This window comes from Heterodontus francisci, chromosome 2, assembly GCF_036365525.1.
Source record: "Heterodontus francisci isolate sHetFra1 chromosome 2, sHetFra1.hap1, whole genome shotgun sequence".
NCBI lineage: Eukaryota > Metazoa > Chordata > Chondrichthyes > Heterodontiformes > Heterodontidae > Heterodontus > Heterodontus francisci.
This window is the reverse complement of record NC_090372.1, coordinates 192,174,710-192,186,783: the sequence shown is the minus strand read 5'-3', so window position 1 is coordinate 192,186,783 and position 12,074 is coordinate 192,174,710. Positions and strand designations below refer to the sequence as shown.

The window sequence follows — 12,074 nt, the reverse complement described above, 5'->3', positions numbered from 1 at the left end:
TTCAAGGACAGATTGTGTCCTCTGGTTCTCCTGTTCTGGACAAGATGAAAAAGCATGTCACAGTCTAGTCCCTTTAGAATCCTAAAGACCGTTAACTCATCACCTCTCAACCTTCTTTTCTAGTGACAACATGTCCATTGAATTTCATCTGCCACTTGTCTGCCCAATTCCCAAGTACATTCAAATCTTCCTGCAGCTCTGGAGACTAACAGATTTATTCGCTCTGTATCATGTGCAAGTTTAGCCACTGTGCTTGTAATTCTTAGTTCGAGATTATTAATAAAGATAGTAAACAAAAGGGGTTGCAAAACAGATCCCTGTGGAACTCCACTGGTAAGCTTCTCCCAAAGTGATGACAATGGGTTGTGGCAATCAACTACATATTCATTGTAAAATATTTCTGATGATTCCCACTTTGTTCATTTTCAGTACCTGCTTTGCCAGTGGAACTGCATCAAAGGCCTTACTGAAATCCAAGTATGCTACATCTATTGCCTTACCCCTAACATGCTCCTTCGTCACACTTTGAAAGAAAACCAATAAGACCTCCCCTTCATGAACCCATGTTGGCAGTTGTTTATGATTTCATTTCTATCCAGATACTCCAAGATCTTATCTTTAATAGAGATTTCCATAATATTACCCACAGTCAACATCTAACTTAATGGTCTGTTGTTTCTTGGTCAATTTTGCTACCTCTCTTAAAAATAGGTCTTCTCTTTCTCCAGTTCCTGGGCACTTCTCCAGTAATCTGTGATTTCTGTAAGATCTTTAAGGTGATAGTTTCTAACAGTGCTAAAGATGCATCTGTAAGTCAAATAGAGACTAACTGAGGCTGATCCTGAGGTCAGTAAGAAGTTAATCATTAATCTGCAGATTGGCAAATCCCCTGACAAAACTCCAAGGTCTGAAGAAACCATCAGTTTTCTAGTTTTTCTTAATTACTTTTTTTGAAGTATAATGCGTGATGCTTGAAGTGTGACAGATAGATCTCAAAATGTGTATATGCATACATATATATAAAACACTCAAGAGAGAACCAGCATTTAGATAGCACCTTTCATATCTTCAGAATCTTCTATGATGTTTTCACACTAAATTGATTTTTTTTTTTAAGCACCAAGTATTATACCATGAAATACAGAATGAATTACTCTACTGCTAAGGTGAAATCACGCCAGATTAGGCCACGTATAAGTGGAACCAAATGAGGGCAGAAGAGAAGTGATCAAACCACATCAAACAGGGATGGAGATGCTAAGGAATGCACGGAGGGATAATGTACTACATTTATAGTCACTAAGAATGACATCATTAACTCAGACTAATGCAGTCTCAGTGATGTGAGCTTGAACAAAACTGGACTGATAGGATTCAAACAGGATGCCAGGAGGGTTGGGTGGCAAAGACATTCAAGGACCTTGGAGAGAAAAGGGAGTTCAGAGTTGGGGCAGAGTTTCGGAATGATGTGATGATGGCAATTTTGAAGGGCTAGGACACAGTACCCACAAAAAGGAAAGCATTAACAAAGTCAGGAAACAATCAACTAAAGTTTGGTAGTTGTATGGCCAAGAGTTTCAATTTTTGGGAGGAAAAGAATAGAGCTCCTCACAGTTGACACTCGAGATAACCTCCTTTCCCTATTCCAACAAGCCATGGTGTAGTCCATTAGTTGTACTTCTTAAAAGTGTTCTGTCACTGTTACACTGTAATTTGGATTAAACAGAAGCAGCAGTAGGTGCTGTTAGGTGATCAAATAAACGATTCACATAATCAAATTTCAGATGCATATCATTCAACATATTTGGAAGATAGGTATTTAAACAATAAAATAAATGAAAACATTCATTTTTGATATGCTCATAAAGTTTTATTTTGACTGAATCCTTCAAAATGATTTCAGCTTTTTTTAAAAAAAACATAAATGTGCTAAGATTTTACAATTCTTGAACAAGGGCGGCACAGACCCGGTGGGCCGAAGGGCCTGTTTCAGTGCTGTATCTCTAAATAAATAAACAAAGCTGCTGTTTTATTTACAAGTCTTATTTACAGGGAATAAATGGTAAAAATACACATCTTCAGTTTAAACCTAGGCCAAACTAATGGAATGAAAACCTCTTCTCCCTTCAGTGATAAGATTCCAAGAAACATTTGGTTCAGTAGATCTCAATATAACTCAATGTACATCAATCCACATCAAAACTGCCTATAATGCAGTGCTAAACTGCCAGGCTTACACGGATCCACCACAAAGATAGCTGCAGCAGAAAATTGGAAAATGCTTGATTGTTGTAATAAAAAGTGCATTCTGCCATAAAATAATAGGATTCAAGTTCACATTCACCATCACGCACATGATTAATTCCTAAACAATGCCATGCTATGCGCAGGTCATAAAGGCAGGATCAGTGGTCCTCCAAATGGGACGGATGAAAACAATTCAGAGAGCAAACCAACCCAACTATTCACAGAAGAGTATTACAGAGGACTCGAGTCAGATATGGTGTGCTGTGAAGAGGGTAGGGGAAGGGGAGTAAAAATAATTATATAATGGGGGAAGAAATGGATTTTAAACAAAAGAATGTAGCCAATCAATTGTTCATAAGCTGTTGCATCTCAATCACAGTTTTTTTGCACACAGCAAGATGGGTAGGTTGGTGAAAAACAATTTTAGAAACTTCCAGAAAACTTCCACAATGAATGATTTCAACTCCTCTACTTTTGTTTGTCAGCAAATAACATGAAAGAATTCATACAGAAGCCGTCACTCCTTCGGTAAGAAACAGATGAAGATATCCATTTTCACTTTTAATTTAATTCAAATTTATTTTTCAAGTGTTGCAATTGAAGAAATTGCCTATATAATCTTACAGGCATAATTTATTGTGCACAGTTGACATAGGACAATCTAATTCAAGAAACTGACAGCATGCTCTCTGGATAGTTTGATGTTTTCATGACTTAATCAATTATCTTGATTTAAAATACCAAAGGATTTTAAGAAAGTTATAAATGCCAGGAACCATCTACATCCTGAAAAACTGTGGCAATTATCAGAACTACAGAATTAAAAATTTGCTGTTCTGCTATAATTTTAAAACTTAATTTTTTTGTGAACTGCAAGCAGTTTGCTATAGGAAAATAGTTTAATATGTTTCAATTTACCTGGTGGTGTATAGGCATCCATTGAGGTTTGCACCACCAGAGAGCGTCGTTTAGATGGCATAGGAACTGCCATCTTTCTCTCTTTATGTTTGGCAAGAGCAGCTTGTACTGCCTCTGTATGTACGTCTGAAAAAGGAAAGAGCACAAGTAATAAACATGATTGCAGAAAATTAAATCCACAGGAAAATCCACTTTTGAAACCACATCACAAAGAAATCCAATGAGAAATATACTTGCTAAAGGCATACATCTGACTTATAAATTATTAATGGATACTTGTACAACAGATCCTGATCATCATTTAATCAAGGAGAGTCTTCATACAGGCAGACCCGACTGTACACATGGTGTTTAAATGACGGCTGCATTACAGGGAATAATTTAACATGTTACTTTTTCCCAACAAGATTCAGAAGTCCTGCTAACATAAGGAGAAAGATGAAGTGCACTAAAACATCCCTTTCTTTCTCTGATTATGTCTAATTATTTAGTTTCCATTTTACTAGACCAATCACATTCACTAATAACACAGCAACCCCTAACAGAAAGTTGCAAGTGTTGTAGAACATAGCGCTACTTCTAAACTATTTCTGAGCATAGATGTGAAGATCTGGTTAAGGGGGTTTGGCAGGAAGGCAAACAATCCATTCCCAAAAAGGGGGCATTCACTTGGCTGGGAGTGTACCAGAGGCTCCAAAACAGTCAGGGAGAGATAGAGGAGCAGATATGTAGGCAAATATCAGTAATAATAGGAGGGGATTTCAACTTCCCTAATATCAACTGGGATAGTCTTAGTTCAAAAGGCTTAAGGGGGGGGGGGGGGGGAAGAATTCTTAAAATGCATACAGGAAAGCTTTTTGAGCCAGTACGTAGACAGTCCTACGAGAGAATTAGAATATTACAGCGCAGTACAGGCCCTTCGGCCCTCGATGTTGCGCCGACCTGTGAAACCATCTGACCTACACTATTCCATTTTCATCCATATGTCTATCCAATGACCACTTAAATGCCCTTAAAGTTGGCGAGTCTACTACTGCTGCAGGAAGGGCGTTCCACGCCCCTACTACTCTGAGTAAAGAAACTACCTCTGACATCTGTCCTATATCTATCACCCCTCAACTTAAAGCTATGTCCCCTCGTGTTTGCCATCACCATCCGAGGAAAAAGACTCTCACTATCCACCCTATCTAACCCTCTGATTATCTTATATGTCTCTATTAAGTCACCTCTCCTCCTCCTTCTCTCCAATGAAAACAACCTCAAGTCCCTCAGCCTTTCCTCGTAAGACCTTCCCTCCATACCAGGCAACATCCTAGTAAATCTCCTCTGCACCCTTTCCAAAGCTTCCACATCCTTCCTATAATGCGGTGACCAGAACTGCACGCAATACTCCAGGTGCGGCCGCACCAGAGTTCTGTACAGCTGCAGCATGACCCCGTGGCTCCGAAACTCGATCCCCCTACTAATAAACGCTAACACACCATATGCCTTCTTAACAGCCCTATTAACCTGGGTAGCAACCTTCAGGGATTTATGTACCTGGACACCAAGATCTCTCTGTTCATCTACACTACCAAGAATCTTCCCATTAGCCCAGTACTCTGCATTCCTGTTACTCCTTCCAAAGTGAATCACCTCACACTTTTCCGCATTAAACTCCATTTGCCATCTCTCAGCCTATCTATGTCCCTCTGTACCCTACAACATCCTTCGGCACTATCCACAACTCCACCGACCTTAGTGTCATCCGCAAATTTACTAACCCACCCTTCTACACCCTCTTCCAGGTCATTTATAAAAATGACAAACAGCAGTGGCCCCAAAACAGATCCTTGCAGTACACCACTAGTAACTAAACTCCAGGATGAACATTTGCCATCAATCACCACCCTCTGTCTTCTTTCAGCTATCCAATTTCTGATCCAAAGCTCTAAATCACCATCAACTCCATATTTCCGTATTTTCTGCAATAGCCTACTGTGGGGAACCTTATCAAACGCCTTACTGAAATCCATATACACCACATCCACTGCTTTACCTTCATCCACCTGTTTGGTCACCTTCTCGAAAAACTCAATAAGGTTTGTGAGGCACGACCTACCCTTCACAAAACTGTGCTGACTATCGCTAATGAACTTATTCTTCTCTAGATGATTATAAATCCTGTAAGGGGCAGTGCTGGACCTCATCCTAGGAAATAAAGCCGGACAAGTAGTAGAAGTGTCAGTGGGGGAGCATTTCAGGGATAGTGACCATAACTCTGTAAGATTTAAGGTAGTTATGGAAAAGGACAAAGATGGACTGAAAATAAATGTACTAAATTGGGGGAGGGCCGATTTTATGATAAAACAGGAATAGGCCAAAGTGGACTGGGAGCAGCTACTTGTAGGAAAGTTGACATCAGATCAGTGGGAGTTATTCAAAGAGGAAATAGTGAGAGTTCAGAGCCAACATGTACCCATTAAGGTGAAGGGTAGGACCAACAAGTCCAGGGAACCCTGCAGGTCAAGGGATATAGAGGATTGGATCAGAGTGCTGAAAACAGTGGAGGCACTAGAGGAGTATAGAAAAGTAATTAGGAGAGTGAAGAGGGGACATGAAAAAACACTGGTGGGCAAGATAAAGGAAAATCCTAAGGCGTTTTATATGTATATTAAGGGTAAGAAGATAACCAGGGAAAGAATAGGGCCCATTAGGGACCAAAGTGGCAATGTGTGTGTGGAGCCGGAGGACATAGGTGAGGTTTTAAATGATCACTTTTCATCTGTGTTCACTATGGAGAAGAACAACATAGGTGTAGAGATCAGGGAGGGGGACTGTGATATACTTGAACATATTAGCATTGAAAGGGAGGAAGTATTAGCTGTTTTAGTGGGCTTAAAAGTGGATAAATCCCCAGGCCCAGATGAGATGTATCTCAGGTTGTTATGTGAGGTAAGGGAGGAGATTGCAGGGGCTCTGATACAAATTTTCAAATCCTCTCTGGCCACTGGAGAGGTACCAGAGGATTGGAGGACAGCTAATGTGGTACCATTATTTAAGAAGTTTAGCAGGGATAAACCAGGTAATTACAGGCCAGTGAGTGGAACATCTGTGATTGGGAAACTATTGGAAAAAATTCTGAGGGACAGGATTAATCTCCACTTGGAGTAGCAGGGATTAATCATGGACAGTCAGAGTGGCTTTGTTAGGGGGAGATCGTGTCTGACTAACTTGATTGAATTTTTTGAGGTGGTGATGAAATGTGCAGATGAGGGTAAAGCAGTTGATGTAGTCTATGGACTTCAGTAAGGCTTTTGATAAGGTCCCGCATGGGAGATTGGTTAAGAAGGTAAGAGCCCATGGGATCCAGGGCAATTTGGCAAATTGGTTCCAAAATTGGCTTTGTGGCAGGAGGCAGAGGGTAATGGTCGAGGGTTGTTTCTGCGAGTAGAAGCCTGTGACCAGCGGTGTACCGCAGGGATCGGTGCTAGGACCCTTGCTGTTTGTAGTGTACATTAATGATTGAGACGTGAATATAGGAGGTATAATCAGTAAGTTCGCAGATGACACGAAAATTGGTGGCGTCATAAATAGTGAGGAGGAAAGCCTTAGATTACAGGACGTTAGATTATAGGACGATATAGATGGGCTGGTAAGATAGGCGGAGCTGTGGCAAATGGAATTTAATCCTGAGAAGTGTGAGGTGATGCATTTTGGGAGGAACAACAGAGGATCAGAGGGACCTTGGTGTACTTGTTCATAGATCACTGAAGGCAGTAGCACAGGTAGATAAGGTGGTTAGGAAAACATATGGGATACTTGCCTTTATTAGCCGAGGCATAGAATATAAGAGCAGGGAGGTTATGATGGAGCTGTATAAAACACTAGTTAGGCCACAGCTGGAGTACTGTGTACAGTTCTGGGCACCACACTATAGGAAGGATGTGATTGGACTGGAGAGGGTGCAGAGGAGATTCACCAGGATGTTGCCTGGGCTGGAGCATTTCAGCTATGAAGGGAGACTGAAAAGGCTGGGGTTGTTTTCCTTAGAGCAGAGAAGGCTGAGGGGAGACATGATGAGGTCCACAAAATTATGAGGGGCATAGATCGGTTAGATAGGAAGAAACTTTTTCCCTCAACGGAGAGGTCAATAACCAGGGGGCATAGATTTAAAGTAAGGTGCAGAAGGTTTAGAGCGGATCTGAGGAAGATGTTTTTCACCCAGAGGGTGGTTGAAACCTGGAATGCACTGCCTGAAGAGGAGGTGGAGGCAGGAAGCATTACAACAGTTAAGTATTTAGATGAGCACTTGAAATTCCATAACATACAAGGCTACGGGCCAAGTACTAGAAAATGGGATTACAATAGTTAGGTGCTTGATGGCTGGCACAGAAATGATGGGCCAAAGGGCCTGTTTCTGTGCTGTATAATTCTATGACTCCCAGGAAGCAGGTTGGCAATTTAAATGTTATAATGAGGCAGTGTGCTTTATATTTATCCACCATTTCAATATTAATGTATAATTAAATGCAAAACTTCATTGTAAATGTAAATGACGGCTGCGTACCCAGAACCTCAGAAAACCACACAGCTACAGAAAGGCGAGGACTGCCGGATCCAGGAGGGAATTGCCTTTCAGGTTACCTGCTGAATCCAACATAGCTGCTTCACCAACCCCTTGTGATCAGACACCCCCAATCCTCCAACCTCCCCACCCTCCAACGAGGCCTCCAACCTCCCCACCCCCCAAAAGGCCTCTGACCAACCCCACCTAAACCTCTGACCACATCACAAAGGTCTCCAATTCCCACCTCCCTCTGTGCAAGGTCGCCGATCCCCAACCCTGCCCTCCCAAGGCCTTCGACAACCCCCACTTCAAGGCCTCTGACACCCCCCCACCAAGGCCTTATTCTACACGTCCGCAACACCGAGGCCTCCATCCGCATCCCCCCCACCACCCCACAGAGGCCTCCATCCGCACCCCTCAGCCCCAACCAAGGCCTCTACACATCCTCTCCACTGAGGCCTCCGACCATCTCCCACCACCGAGGTCTCTGACTCCCAACACCTCCACCCGAGGCCTCCAATCACTCCACGCAACCCCAAGGCCTCTGACTTCTGTCCCACAGCCCCTCCTCCAGAGGCTTCGATTCTGCATGGCCCCACCCCAGGGGCCTGGGACCATTTACATTTACAATGAAGTTTTGCATTTAATTATACATTAGAACATTTTCCTATCTCATGGGACTGACAAATGGAAAATGTAATTTAGTTAACACTGAAACAGTTTGTTTACAGCACTAATTATTGCAAGAGTACAATTATAAAACAGTTTCTACATCACAAAGCCTAATTATGAAACAAGCATAAAGTACCCTTATTTTCAATGTTTCTATGAAACCATCAGTCATAAGCAACATTATTTAACAGTTGGGATTAATATTAGTGATATGAAACTAAGTGAAGTGATAATAAGCCATGGCAATGATCGATCACTTATCTTCTCCCTGAAGATAGCAGAAATTAGCTTAGGGAAAGAAAACTACAATCTGTTCACTTAACAACTTCACTCAAGGAAGGGACGAGACTGTGACTTATGGTCATAATTAGGGATGTGGAGAGAAAAGGAAAGTAAGGATATCAAAAAGGGGGTTAAAGTACTTAAGTTTTGAAGTATAATTGGGTGGGGTGGGGGGATGGAAGAGAAAAGCAAGCTTCCAGAACATCAGTGCTGTAACATACTTGTTAAGTAAATAACAGATGGCTCATCATGAAATGCATTTCAATCTACCAATTTGTTACACTTGTGATTCAGGTAATGTTATGACCAGGTGAGAAAGGTGCCTAGGGGTCCCTCTCAGCCTTCACCTGGTCTTAGTGTAACAGGGTTTGATTTTAAATACACTGTGTTTTGAGCTCCCCCTTGGTGAATCCTTGTTCATCGCTTTCCAATTATAAGGCAAAGAAATGAGCACAAACAGGCTTTCTTAGGTTTAAAGAAGAAAAATGAAATTTATTAAACTTCAACTAAAAACTCTATTTTGGTTAACGCCTACGGATACACGCTGCGCCCCACACTAGCATGCATACGCAATACGCACATGCAAATAGAGACAGAAAAGAGAAGAAAAATAAAGTGGAAAGATTTGAGGCACTATCTGAAGAGTTTGTAATAGAATCATACAGCACCGAAACGGGCCCTTCGGCCAATTGTGTCTGTGCCGGCCATCAAGCACCTATCTATTCTAATCCCATTTTCCAGCACTTGGCCCATTATGGTTCTTCAAGCTCACTGTAGAGTCCTTTTGTTGGTTGATCTTGCTTTTTGTTGGGGCCCAGTATTCTTAAACTTTGTTCACTGTAGGTGACTTTTCCTTCTTGGGGTTCATGTGTCTTCAGTGGGTTTCAGTTCCATGAGAGCAGACAGGAGGGGAGGAGGTCTTTTCAATCTAGGAGCACAGAGCTTTCTGCCTGTTCAAACACTGTCTCTACAATTTAAAACTCCCCAAGTTGGCCAGCGGGGTAGTCACCTGACTCGTATAATCACTTCTGGCTTTGTGTATTGGGTGGGTCCTTTGTCCACAAGTACTGTCTATTAATATGCAAAACTGTCTTTCCAGCCAGAGGGCTTGGCAACCCCTTGTATCAGGCCTTCTTTTCTTCCCAGCAACAATTTGAAATTTAATGTCCATGTGGCAAAATTAATATGCCTCATTCTTGGCAGGTGGGAGCCTGCATGACAGGTACACTGTCTTAATTTTACTTTGATGAGTACTGTCAGAATTTTCTTAAGTTTGAACTGGACCTTTTGTTCTAACAAATAAAATTTTTTTTATTCATTCGTGGGATGTGAGCATCCCGGGCTAGACCAGCTGTTATTGCCCATCTTTAATTGCCATTGAGAAAGTGGTGGAGAGCTGCTTTCTTGAACTGCTACAGTTACAGCCACAGTGCTGTTAGAGAGGGAACGACATTGAAGGCACGACAGTATAGCTCCAAGTCAGGATGGCGAGAGATTTGAAGGGGAACTTGCAGGTGGTGTGTTCCCATGTGTCTACTGCCCTTACACTTCTAGGTGGTAGAGGTCGCAGGTTTGGAAGGTGCTGTCAGAAGAGGCTTGACAAGTTGCTGCAGTGCATCTTGCAGATGGCACACACTGTTGCCACTATATGCCAGTGGTGGAGGGAGTGAATGTTGAACGTGGTGGATGGTGTGCCAATCAACTGCGTTGCTTTACCTTGGATGGTGTCGAGTTTCTTGAATGTTTTTGGAGCCGTACTCATCCAGGCAAGTGGAGAGTATTCCATCACACTCCTGAGTTGTGCCTTATAGATGGTGGACAGACTTTGGGGAGTCAGGAGTGAGTTACTCACTGCAGAATTCCTAGCCCCTGACCTGATCTTGTAGCCACAGTCATTATACTTTTGGTTCAGTTAAGTTTCTGGTTGATGGTAGCCCCTAGGATGTTGATAGTGGGGGATTCAGTGATGGTAATGCCGTTGGATGTCAAGGGGAGATGGTTAGATTCTTTCTTGTTGGAGACAGTTATTGCCTGGCACTTAAGTTGCAAGTAACATTCGTGACACATATCAGCCCAAGTCTGAATGTTGTCCAGGTTATGCTGCATGCGGGCACAGATTGCTTCAGTATCTGAGGAATTGTGAATGGTATTGAACAAGGTACATTCATCAGCAAGCATCCCACCTCTGACCTTATGTTGAAGGGAAGGTCATTGATGAAGCAGTTGAAGATGGTTAGGCCTAGGACATTACCCTGAGTAACTCCTGCAGTGATATCCTGGGGCTGAGAAGATTTCTCTCCAATAACCAAAGCCATCTTCCTTTGTGCTGGGCATGACTCCAACCAGTGGAGAGCTTTCCCTCCTCATTTCCATTGACTTCAATTTTACTAGGGCTCCTCGATGCTACACGAGGTCGAATGCTGCCTTGATGTCAAGAGCAGTCAGTGTCACCTCACCTCTTGAGTTCAGCTCTGTTGTCCAAGTTTTGACCTAGGCTGTAATGAGGTCAGAAGCTGAGTGGCCCTGAAGGAACCCAAACTGAGCATCGATGTGCAGGTTATTGCTGAGTAAGTGCCACTTGATAGCACTGTCAACAACACCTTCCATCACTTTGCTGATGATCGGGAGTAGTCTTATGGGATGGTAATTGGTTTTGTCCTGTTTTTTGTGAATAGGACATACCTGGTCAATTTTTCATATTGTTCACTAGATGCCAGTGTTGTAGCTGTACTCAAACAGGTTGGATAAGGACATGGCTAGTTCTGCAGCACAAAGCTTCAATAATGCAGCTGGAATTTTGTCAGGGCCCATAGCCTTTGCTGTATCCAGTGTCTTCAGTCATTTCTTGATATCACATGGGATGAATTGAATTGTCTGAAGACTGACTGATGATGGTGGGAACTTCAGGAGGAGGCAGAGATCATCCACTCGGCACTTCTGGCTGAAGATGGCAGCAAATGTTTCAGCCTCATCTTTTGCACTGACATGGTAGGTTCCCCCATCATTGAGGAGGGGCATGTTTGTGGAGACTCCTCCTCCAGTTAGTTATTTAATTGTCCACCACCATTCACAACTGAATGTGGCAGGACTGCAGAGCTTTGATCTAATCTGTTGTTCATGGAATCACTTGGGGCGGCACATTGGCGCAGTGGTTAGCAGCGCAGCCCCACAGCTCCAGCGACCCGGGTTCAATTCTGGGTATTGCCTGTGTGGAGTTTGCAAGTTCTCCCTGTGTCTGCGTGGGTTTCCTCCGGGTGCTCCGGTTTCCTCCCACATGCCAAAGACTTGCAGGTTGATAGGTTAATTGGCCATTGTAAATTGCCCCTAGTGTAGGTATGTGGTAGGGAAATATAGGGACAGGTGGGGATGTGGTAGGAATATGGAATTAGTGTAGGATTAGTAAAAA

The 12,074-nt window shown here is 42.7% G+C and overlaps 1 protein-coding gene across 5 annotated transcripts in view; it reads right to left on the bottom strand.

Annotated features, from left to right (window-relative positions):
- Positions 1-12,074, bottom strand: part of LOC137349461 (disco-interacting protein 2 homolog C) — a 635,092-nt gene that overhangs the window by 231,585 nt on the left and 391,433 nt on the right. For all 5 annotated transcript variants that reach the window (XM_068014972.1, XM_068014974.1, XM_068014973.1 and 2 more), the window contains one exon: positions 3,166-3,291. In XM_068014972.1, the coding sequence (XP_067871073.1) occupies positions 3,166-3,291 (126 nt within the window). The remainder of the gene's footprint in view (positions 1-3,165; positions 3,292-12,074) is intronic.